A 12143-nucleotide genomic window follows, 5' to 3' on the forward strand; every position below is an offset into this window, starting at 1 on the left:
CTTCCCTTGCTCAACCAACCAGGATACGCCACTGACACATTTGCTTGCATATCATGAGGTATTATCATTTCTGTTTCAGTTTTTTAGTTTTAAATTTGTTATTTTATTTGCCCATTTTTCATCAACATTTTCATTTTATCGGTTATCAAGCTTGGAATCCTTGGTCGCAAAGTTGCCTTGAGACCCAATACCGTTCGTGTACCCCTTATGTCAAAACAAATATATTTTATAGTTGCCCAATGAAAATAAAATTTATCCCGTTTTCACAGTGGTTCTTATGACCGCTGAGTACCGAACTCGAAGCCACTGAAGCGTGCGTACTTACTGTATGTTTAGGCCTACAATTCGCAATGATCACGTGTTACAGCATGAACCAATAGTGAGCTTGATGTTGTGCAATCACCTACATTTACCGTTGCATTATCATTTTTATTTGTTTCCAACGCATATGTTTGCTTTTAGGAAGCATGATTTAAATACTGCAAAATGTTTAGTGTTTTTTTTAAATAGTGCAATCCCTGGCATAACTAAATGTTTGCTTCAGAAAAACAAACGGCCACGGGCCACGCTTTCGACACCTTTTTTCAGCGTTCCTTTTTTAACAGAATATGTATGCAAAGCTACAAAAAATGTTGCTCATTGAGTTGTTGAATTGTTTTCTTTGTTGAATACCGCTGTCGACTTATTGTATATTGTGAAGAAAATCTGATGTCCGCTTAGCATTCTGTTTAACACAGAGATTTATAGAGTTACAAAATGACCAACTAAGCTACGTTTTCTGACAAGTGGAGGGTAAAGTACTGCCAGATATTAAAAAAAATAATAATTTTTAAAGTATTTGTTTTATTTTAAATCAGTAGTCTTTTAAGGCACTTCTTTTGTGCAACTTTGAACATCAGGTTAGTTTTAAACAAACAAGCTTTGGGTGACTTTGCTTTAAAAATGTCAAAAAATGTTTTTAAATTTTTTTCTAAAAATTAAAAAAATATCTGTCAGTACTTCACTTGTCAGATAACGTAGCTTAGTTGGTCATTCCGTGGTTCTATGAATCCCTGGTTTCACATCAAGGTTTTCTTAAAGAAAGTAATGCTTTTAAATTCTCGTGAATTGATGTTGTTACAAAGAAATGAAAAGACAAGTAGGCTGTGAATCACATACGACTTTTGTTACATGCGACTCGTACTTTTGTTCTCACAGGTTTATGATGAACACGATCAGTTGAGTCCAGAAGCGTTCACGTATGATACTTCGTCCGATGTCCTACAACAGAACCATCCCTTAAAAATAATGGTGCGTGACCATGTTGAAGTTGTGGCTCTTTGAAATACCTTTTTTGATCGAAATGAAATTCTTTACAAAAAATATGATTGGAAAGAAAACAAAATCTAGAAATTCGTTTTTGTATTATAAGAAATAATTTCGAAATAGCATTGTCGTCACTAGCCTACTGTTGAGTTTGAATAATAATAACTAGCTTGCCAATTGTTTCCATGTAAATTTACAAGGAAACGAATGCTTCTTGTTTGTTCGACAGCAAAATACTCTAAAATATGCTTAATGTTTCAAACAGCCCGAGTCTAGGGACACTATATGGCGTGACGGTGAGTGACAAAAACAGTTATAATTAAAAATTTAGAAATGTCAAATAGTTGATCCTCGTGTTCACCTAAAAGCATGACATTACATGTCTTGCTAAAACGGCCGAGTAGTCGACCCTCAATAAGATGACATGCGTCGAACGCTGTGCAGGCGCTTTAATCATTCAGCCACCCAGTCAACATTATTATTGTCATTCGGTTATCCCCTTGTGCAAGCAGTGACGAATCCGGAATGGGCAATTGGGGCGATTGTCTCCCCCTCATGTACAGAAAAGTAGCTTTATTTACGTTGTGTATTTGTGAGGTCGGATTATGTAGACATACTGCAGGCTACACACCATTGCGTTGTGTTGAAATCGCCTCCCCTAAAACTACTTGTTGGATCTTTCCCCATATGCAAGTGGCTCCTTTTTAAGATGACAACGCGTTTCATCATTCCGCAGTTTTAACTCAGAATTTGGTTTAATTCTCTAGGTGAACTCAAAATGTGAGTCTCTGCTAGTTCATCCTGTGGTGACTGGTCTTCTCAACTACAAGTGGAAGCGGTATGGACGCTACGTGTATTATACCAATCTTCTTTTGTTTGCCGCCTACCTAGCGATACTCAATGCCTACATGTTGATTGTGCCACCATTTTATCGTCTTGATTGGGGAAAAATGATTCAATTTCGTCTATTTCTTCAGAACAGCAGTGGTAAGCTCATTTTTTGTTATTGTTTTGTCAAAGGATACAGTTTTTACGTTGTCTTGTTTTAGGGTTAAAAGTTGCTAGTTTCTTATTGAGTTTCTAAAGGGGTGGGCTTAACTTTATATTAAATAATTGACAAAATACTTTTGATTAAACGTTTCTTTTCGATTAAGCAACTATACAATTCTAAAAATAATAAGCAGATTTATAACAAATGTAATCATTTACTTTTCTATTTACAAAATATGTTTCACAAAATTGAGCGATATGATTCTTTAGAAAAATGTATGCACTGTGCACTCGCAGAGCTGCTTGCAAAACTGGCTTTCTAGTAAAGTATCGTTTCTTTTGTAATACTTCCAAGTGTTTTTGTTCAAATTTTGCTTAATATTTGAAAGCGGTCAACTTCCATTTTAAAACTTACTCCGAATTCGGACAGAATCTTTTGAAAAAGGTACTTTTTTTGCGTAATTAACAAGTGTAAGTAAAAGAAAGAAACTGGGTTCCATACAATGTCCACTAACATTGTTTAGCTTGGTTTTCTGTCGACCAATTTAACTACTGCTATTTGTTTTGTACTTGGAGCTTTGGTATAAAGTTTGCTTTGTTAAACCATAGACGGACAAAATAAAGTAACTTTAACGGGTTTAACATAATGTATTACACACACAAAAATTTAACATAATTAAAATAAACTCTAACGTTTTCTACACGTGCTTGTGTCCTCATCAGGAATTACTAATCTGCAATAGGCTATACATAAAATGAAGATAAATCTGACTAGGCACAATAACTGTAACGACACTCCGAACTAAAAATCACACACTCAACAAGCGATTTAAGAATGATTACGAGTGAATAACACGGCGGGAAACACAACAGTGAATAACACAGATCAGATGAAGTGTAAAATACAAGCATGTGACAAACAATTAGAACACACACAAAAGGAAAGACGAGCCACAGGCAAATAATTGCCTGTTAAGAGGCAGATTATTACGTTTGATTCTAAGGGCTTCCATGATTTATAGGGCTTCCATAAAGAAATTTAGTTGTTTGCGTGACGCAAACCAGCGATACATTGGTATGTCAGACATTTGTTGACGAGGGCCACCTAAACACAAATTTAACAACTAAAAGTGCAATTAAAGAGCACATCGCCTCTTGTGCAACGTGCACTGACAATGTCTCGATTTGATCGACCAATTTAAAATCATCTCCCGAGGCAGATCTGCATACCAGACCAAGATTATGGAAGCCCTAAGAAGTCTTTACTTTGATTATGTTAATTTTTTTGTGTGTAATACATTATGTCAAACCCGTTAAAGCGACTTTGTTTTGTCTGTTTATTGTTTTGTACTGAATTTAATTTTAAGTGCAAGAAATGTTTTTGACCATAATTTTGATCGTGCAGACCCTCGAATCGATCCACAGTACATACCACAATTTAACGTTTCGTAAGTATCAGTTATTTACTTCATCAGTGTGTCTTCCACCACGTTCATGCAACCTTTTCATAGATGTTCTATCAGTTATCAAAAAATATGTGTTTATCTTGCAAAACCTCTTTTACGTATTGCAATTTAAAGCTTAACAATGGAATGATGGTTTATGGAAGCTCGCAAACCACGTTCACGTAAACAGAAAATTGGTGGTCAGGCCTTTTATCATGTTTTTTTTCTAAGTATTCCTTTTGTTTGATTCATTAGCCGACTGCAGTGGTCTACAGTGAGTAATTTCATCTGACTATGTTTAAAACAAAAGCACCCATCTTTGTTGCAAGTGTCAAGATGTGTTTTGTTTAATTTTTAAAACGGCAACTTCATACACAGCGTAGCCTATGCATTATACCTAGTTAATAGTTTAGACTACTTAGAGTATTAGATTATGATGTAAGCTACAGTAATTTAGCTATGGCCTACTGAGAATGCATATTCAGCAAAATTGTCTTCAACACCACTTTCTTTGCTCAAAGATCGCCAGCCTGTTGGTTTTATCGAACTGAGGTGATAGAAGATTCACCAGTGGGTCTGATCGACGATTCTTGTCAGACCTTGCCCTTGGAAATCCTAAATTTAAAATGGGTCATATTTGCTTTCTCCATCTTCAATCTGCTTAGAGAGGTGAAATGATACTCGATATTATTTCGTTTTGTAACGTATAAATTTTCTCGGAAAAACTTTTATCTGATGTATAAAAAAGAAAGAAGCCATATTGCACTAAGCTATCCCAACTATGTTGTTTCACTGATATTTCGCGTTGCCTTTCATACCTATTGGCATTGTCAAATCACATACCGTAGTCAAAAACATTAATCTACATTAAATATTCTGAGCATTACGAGAATAAGTTTTCTACATAATATCACTCATAACATAACAAACATTGTGCAAAAGTGAAGGAGTCCTATTGAATGAAAACCGGTTCCACAACATAAATTATAACTTTTATTGATATACTGTTGTGAGTGTTAGCCTAGCCAAATGTTTTAAAGGTTTAGAGTTTAGACTGTAGCGAAAAAATCTATTAATTTTTTTTTTTAAATTGTGCAATAAGCTTAAGTTTTTTTTGTAACTTCAGTTTATAACACCAACAAGCAAAAAAATTTCAACATCAACTTTATTAGTTTTTCAAAAAGAGTCTTCCATCCCATGGGTAGGCTACCAGTGACGCCTGTGATTATCTTCAAATTTATGTTTTGCAACATCTTTATTGCGTTACCTAAATAAACTCCGCACAATTCTAGGCATTCCAACTGTTCAACCAACGTCTTGGATACATTGACTTCACCAACGTGGTGGAACTGGCCCTGTATGTCTTGTCCCTTCTTCTCACCATTGACTTTCATTACTATAGCTTGGACAGCATAGAGCGACTGACTGCAAGAACTTATACGTCAGATAACGTCACTGATCTTGTTGGGCTGCAGGAAGATACAGGATTACGACAGGTGAGTAAAATGGAGGCTTTGTAAGCAAGAATTGTGTTAGTAGCCTATGCATATTACATCAAGCACGAATCTCCGCGTAGGCCTATCTGCTCACGATAGAAGATTTACTTCTCAATTCGAAAATCAAAGTTTTTAGGCTTCATTACAAGTTTTTCCAAGTAGGAATTTTACATTGCCTCAAAATTAACTTAGCCTATGAAAAGTAGAGCATTTAGCCAATCAGTCAAAAGGGTATTTTAGAGGTTGCATACAAGTAAAAAAATAGATGCAACGTTTTATCCTTTATAAAAAACATTTTTGCGACAGAACGTATTGTAATGGCATTGTACAAGCTACTTCTACTCATCATTTGTGTCAAGTCATGTAGAAGCATTGGTGAGTTTTTTAAAGTTTACAGTATTCACCGGTCGTTGTTACAATATGATGATGATTACAATCAGTGACTTTTAAATTCACTGAAAAGGTATAAACAAACAAAATATAACAAAAGCAGAAAGTGAGAAAAATAACTTTTCTGCAGCACAGAATAGAAAGCCGGTCAACTCTTTTCATGTTTCCATATACTTTTTTAGGAATGGCAGCAAGAGATTGGAGCTTTTGCTGTGTTCTTGTCTTGGATGGGGTTACTCCTGTTCATCCAGAAGATCCCAAGATTGGGAATATTTGTTGTGATGTTCACAGATATTCTGAAAACGTTTGGAGAGTTCTTAATTGTGTTTATCTTCTTCATTTTTGGCTTTTCCTTTTCATTTACAATTCTTTTAGGAAATCAGGTAGGACTTTGTTTCTTTTTTTGAAAGCCTATTGTTTGTTGTAACTTAGTGGTTTTTAATTTTTCTAAACCACGATCCTCCAGTCCAAATGATGTCGGGTTGGGGACTCTATCTGTGGCGTTGTTCTTTCAATACCAAGTGGAAATTCATTCAAACATTAATTTGCAATCGATTTGACGTGGATTAAACATTACAATAACGTTTTATTGTTAATAGTTGCTCATTTAAAGCTGGGGCTTTAAAGCAACTTTTCTGCATTATAAGTTTAAAAATGTGGAGTCTGGCTAGGTCTATTTTCTTGTCATCAATCAGCAAAAAAAACATTAGTAAAAGAAGAACAATCGGTTTATTGTACATTATGTACGAGTAAAGGGATACGTTAATGTTTAAAAATTTAAATGTTTTATTTTCTAGCATGAATTTGAATTGTGGTACGAAGCGCTGGTCAAAACATTCGTGATGATGATTGGAGAGTTGGACTATGGCAGTATCTTCTATGCCGCCTCTGATGCTTCAGCTGATATTGGAACAGATTATCACGCAGAGGTGGGAAGAATTTTACTGACAAAGTTAGCTTAATACTAAGCTATTGGTTATGTTTGCTTTGGCCAAATTTTCTTAATAATCAAAGTGTTGAAGTTAATTTCGGTTAAAACCTCGGCTTGTTTAGACAGATATTGAAACACTTAGCTGTAAGCCTTTAAATAATTTTTTCATGTGACTAGTGGTTTGGTAGAGAGTAGCCTACTTTTTCAACTGAGTCAGTAGGACTAGCGATTTCAGGAAACCAGAATCAAGAAGAAAACACGATATGGGCCTTTTCGCAAGTGGGTCTTATTGAAATATAGCCTTGAGATAATAATGCGTTTTTATTGATTTCCAAAAAAAAAATTCCTATATGAAAAATTGCCCTTTTCCTTGAATTCTCATGTAATTGTTTCTTTTTCGAAATAAATTGGTACCGGACCGGAATTATCCTCCCAGCAGCCCTGCATGTAAGGTTAAAAAGCAGAAATATTAAATTTTACGTAGTTCTTCTATGATACTGATTTGTTTTTACGTAGGTGTATACCCGACAAGTGAGCATTGTGCTCTTTGTTATCTTTCTGATTGTCATGACGATTATCATCATGAATCTTTTGGTGAGTTTTAGTGAAAAGTCAAGTGGCCTACTCGTGATAACTTTTTCGTGACAAAGCAGACTGGCAATGTTTTTTGTGGTAATTTGCAACTCAATGTTGCTAATTTCAAAATCAAGATAAGGCCACTTGCACTTTGTTTTATAAATTTCCTTGCATCTTCAAAATTGCATCAACCAGTAATTAAGGGGGAGGGGAAGTTCAAACATAAACCACTTGGCGGTGGCGCTTGTCAGAACCGTTGACGACAAAACTCGTGTTGGCAAAATTTGAGTCTGAGGGTGGAGACAACCTAGGAAATGTCGACGATATTTGCACAGCCCTTTTATGAGTGAAGCTCATGAATTTCTAAATAAGTCTGCTATCCCTGGTGAAGCTATAGCAAGTTGAACTTTGTATGAAAATATTTCAAATCCGCATATAGATGGACTTTTCCCTATAACGTTGAAAATACTGATGTGTTCATTGTGATTGCACCTGTGGATTGTAATGAGTCTAGTCTTAAAAAAACGTTTTTAAATGTAATATGCAATGAAAAGTACAACACGTGATCATGTTATTTTCTTTCAAGTCTAAACAGACAAATGCTGCTCTTGATTGGGTCATAACGAAACAACATTTTTGTTTATAGGTGGGTTTGGCTGTCGGTGACATCATAGAGGTGCAAGAACACGCAACGCTGGAGAGGCTGGGCATGCAGGTACTGTATAGTGTATAATGGCTGAAACGAACAGACATTTCTATAGGTCAGACTCTTTTGATTGTTTTGAGTTTACTGCGTTTAAACTTGACACCACATGTATCCGTCGCCGCCAGGCTATAACTTCTTTCGCTTTGCCATTGGTTTTAGTCGAAGTCACCTCTTCACTCTTCGGCGTGCTTTCTGCAACATATTGCGAATCCTTACAAATTGACTTAATTATGAACGCTTACGCCACAGATTTTATTATTAAATATAAAACTAGAAGCTAAAACAGTTTGGCATATTTCTCTTCTTGAAATTGTGGTGCTGAGGAATAGACTGCAGACCACACCATCAATAACTGTATCATCTTCAACTGACCAACAATTGACCTTGAACGCAGTTAAAGGTCTGCCTGCCTTGGATGATGAAACCAAAGACCGGTTTCTCTCTAATAACCTTCCAGTGTAGTTTGGGAACATTGTGAAGCTGGGGTGGTCAAAGAACACCCTTTGTGTCGCAGTTTTCTTTCTATAACGCAAAATCAACGCCCATCCTTTGTTTGGTCAAGGAATTGTTTTTGATCGCTCTTTTCCATTTCAGGTCGCTCTAGCGTTAGAAGTTGAATTCACTTTGCCGTCGTTTTTTCGCAAGAAAATGTGTCTTCGGAAGCAAATGTTGGAAATCAATAAATATCGCAAATCAAACTTCTTAAAAAAATTTTTCTTTGAAGACTCCAACATTACTTTGGAGCATATTTCCAACGCCCTCGACGACGAAGGAGTAAGACTTGTTACAATATGCAGTGTGCTAGCCTAGCCTGATGAAAGCGGTATGCATTGCAAGCTAACAAGTGAATTCGAAAGCGTTAAACCTTTATTTTCATTGCAAACTTATTTTATTTGAAACGATTTAAAAGCAAGGTATGTTTTTTTTTCAATTAGAGAATAAATCTAGACTCCTACCGTAGTCAATTCAACTGATGTTCTAACTAACAGTAAAAACTAGCAACTGCTCAACTTACCCCAAGAGCAATTGCTCAACTTAGCCCATCTCTACCATTTTTTAAAAAAGTTAATTTTTTCAAAGACTGCTAGAAAACTATATTGCATTATTGGCTACAAGCCGAGGCAGATGTAACGTCTACCTCAATTGCAAAACGAATTTCATCTATCTCTACTAATAATTCAATAAACTGAAATTTCCGCCGCTGCCAAATATTTATTCCTAAGCACCTAAACTCAAAAAAGTGGAACCATTCCTAAACAAAGCTTCCAGTTGTTTAGATCGATATAGTGGCTTAAAAGGTATTATGGGTAAAATAACTTGGTAGCGGAAAAATTCGTTTTAGCTTTTCCGTTTTCCCGGAACTAGGGGTTGCTCAACTTACCCCATTGCTCAACTCACCCCACCTTCCCCTAGGCCTATCGGCTTTTAAGCTATAAAATAAATTACCGGTTGACTTTGAGCGATTGCTTAATCATGCAACTTGAAACTAAGTTGTATTGTTAAAAAAAAAAAACCTCTAATAGGCAGATCAAGAAGAAATCCGAACGGCAGAAGATAAAGTTTTGAGCGGCCTCAACATTCTGAAGGGAAGGGTGTCCGACATATTGGCTGATCAAGCAGAGGTGAAACAAAGCGTCCGTGGTGTGCGAGCCCTTGTACGAGAAGTGAGAAACGACACCAAGATACAAGCAGATGTAAGTTTGAACACCTTGGAGATAGTTTTCCAAAAATTAGACCAAATTTAAATGGATCGTATGTGTTGTCATGCTAAAGCCTATTTTGCTAATAAAGGTTATGGTTAAAATGAGGTCTCCATTTCAAATCATAGTAAATGTAGTAAGTGATAATGAGGCAAAATTTTCATTTGCCTATTAAGTCATAGCAATGACCATTTAGCTTTGGTGGGGCTTTAATGACAGTAATTTTTTTCTCTGGTTGTCTTCCAAATTGACTGACTTGGCGAGAATGTAAGCTGTTCTTTTCCACGTGCTGAACAAAGTTGGAAAAGCAACAACAGTTGGCTACTTGATCATTTGTATTATCTACTGAATGAAACTGAAAACAACAATACTACAACCTTAGCATAAGCTGAAATTTCAAACGCAAATCTCATTCAACATCCTCGTCATAAGTGTTCTGAAAACGAAACTCACAGAATTAAGTTTTCAGAAGTGTTTTCTTTTCTTAATCGAAGGATAAAAAATGCTTCCAATAAATCTTAAACAATAGCTCGACCGTTTGAAAATAAATAAACAAGCAAGAATTTGAAATAACTCTGAAACTTTCACAGGAAATTAAAGAAAATCTTTCCAGCACTGGAACAAACCTGATTCAACAGATCGACAGGACACACACAGGTCTGACACAAACCACGCAACTGGAGTCGGGCGAAACCAGAGGAAGAGTGGATGGAACGATGGCCGTGGTCAATCAGCTTCAAAATGATGTTGAAGGAACGAAGCAAGAAATTTCCGTAGTAAGTAAAAATCCAAACTTCAAAACAAAGATAGAGCTGTGGGTCCATATTAAACATGGCAACTTTTACCTTGCCAGAAAAATCGTCCGTAGCAACAGTACGTAAAACTGGTAGGTGGCTCAGTGAGCGTTGCAGCAACGTTAAGGTACGTGGTTTCGTTGCCACGTTCCAAAGACGTCGTTTGCTTCGACTTGAGCTAAACTGGTCACATGAAGAGTTGTGTTTTCCACGCTTATAATCAACACTTCTGATAACGCACCAAGGCCAACCAACACAGCAATATTGCTTGCTCTAAAATTTTAATTCTTAGCCTTAGGTAAGAGCCTAATCCTGTCTACTTAGAATTTCGGTCCCAAGCACGCTTTAACGTTCGCATTTTGTCGCTTCTACCTTTTTCTAGACGTTTGCAATGTTATGGCAAGTAGAACTATCACTTTTTTATACTAGTGATCAAAATTTTTTGATGACCAAAAAAATTAAACTAATATGTCAATGCATTCTCGCTTGTAGGTGAAGGGGGAGCTGGAGAGACGGATGGATGAGATGCAAGCAGCTCTGTTGTCTCGGAGCTGGGCTGAGATTGAAGCGGGACTCGCTCGATGCAATGAGAAAGTCGAGAGGAGCCGGAGAGAAATCATGGAGAACTTGGAGGAGATGAAGATAGTTTTGGTTAAAGAGAAATATATGAGCAGAGTGTGAGGAGCAAAAAAGCAACATGAACTGGTTTAATCTTGTTTCAGGCTCAACAAAGCGGAAATGACAAGTCGAGAGATTCACGAAACATCTACATTTTTATATGAGTTGTGGTTAAATCGATGCAAAACCGATGTATATTTTAGTTCAATCCACTCTACTCTGTACGGTATCTTCTGGAATCTAAAACGTCAAATATGCATTACGCCCAGAAAATATTTGTTTTAGCATTGAGCGCCTTTTGTAAGCATTCCCGAGACCTCGAGTCGTTTTTATGTTTGAATCTATAGCCCAGACAAATCAGTCGTTTTTTTTACATCGATTCAACGTCTGTAAAAAACGAATGATTTACTGTCTGGGAATTTTATTGTCAAACAAATGAGCAGTTTGTAGCATACCACGTTTATAATTTATTTTGTATTTTTAAAAGTGTTGTTCAAATGTCTTAGCATAGTATTGCAAAATCGCTGACCTGTGAAACGGATCTTTAATTCACAACCACCGTATTTTACATACGTCACGCGCATCATTTCAACGCGCATTTGTCAAAACTGGGTTTCTTTGACGACATAAAAACCTCAATTGTTAACCTGCAATTCATCGAGCTGTCCGCCACAGGAGATACATTGCGATAATTCTGCAGTGGTTACAGCCACCAGCAGTTTCAGCATCACACAATTATATTTTGTGGCAGACAGGGGAGAAACTATCTTTCCCGATAATCCTTCACTGGCGTTCATTAGAATGTAGCAAAATTTCTAATTTCCTTTCAGGTTATCAAGCCAAAACTTATGCACAGTTAAATTGTGATCACTCTTCCTTGAACTTAATAAAAAACGTCAAGTCGCAAGTGAGCAGCAAATATTATACAAAACAGAATTACGCTAACAGAGCAAACTTAAGTTGGGCGACAACTAGTTTTAGAAGAAAGCGTAGAATCTAACTTTAGTACACGTGCAACAAACATGGTTCACAACACTACAAAAATCCTCGAGCAAAAAAAACTGTCGCGTGATTTCTGAAAACGAGACAGCAAATCGATAGACAGTCTGTAGACGTTGAATCAACATAAAAAACGACTGATTTGCTGTCCGAAAGTGGCCGACTGGTCTGGAGATTGAATAGACAACTTTGC

The 12143-nt window shown here is 36.5% G+C and overlaps 1 protein-coding gene across 1 annotated transcript in view; it reads left to right on the forward strand.

Annotated features, from left to right (window-relative positions):
• The window catches only part of LOC145765433 (uncharacterized), a 35031-nt gene extending 23173 nt beyond the window's left edge, over window positions 1-11858 (forward strand). The window contains exons 16-28 of the mRNA XM_082577253.1: window positions 1198-1290; window positions 2073-2292; window positions 3701-3743; window positions 4262-4409; window positions 5033-5236; window positions 5809-6009; window positions 6424-6555; window positions 7074-7151; window positions 7780-7848; window positions 8434-8613; window positions 9363-9533; window positions 10130-10315; window positions 10826-11858. Of these exons, the coding sequence (XP_082433379.1) occupies window positions 1198-1290; window positions 2073-2292; window positions 3701-3743; window positions 4262-4409; window positions 5033-5236; window positions 5809-6009; window positions 6424-6555; window positions 7074-7151; window positions 7780-7848; window positions 8434-8613; window positions 9363-9533; window positions 10130-10315; window positions 10826-11014 (1914 nt within the window). The 3' untranslated portion in view covers window positions 11015-11858. The remainder of the gene's footprint in view (window positions 1-1197; window positions 1291-2072; window positions 2293-3700; window positions 3744-4261; window positions 4410-5032; window positions 5237-5808; window positions 6010-6423; window positions 6556-7073; window positions 7152-7779; window positions 7849-8433; window positions 8614-9362; window positions 9534-10129; window positions 10316-10825) is intronic.
• Window positions 11859-12143: the final 285 nt, after the last annotated feature.

Source organism: Aplidium turbinatum, chromosome 2, assembly GCF_918807975.1.
Source record: "Aplidium turbinatum chromosome 2, kaAplTurb1.1, whole genome shotgun sequence".
NCBI classification, from domain to species: Eukaryota; Metazoa; Chordata; class Ascidiacea; order Aplousobranchia; family Polyclinidae; genus Aplidium; species Aplidium turbinatum.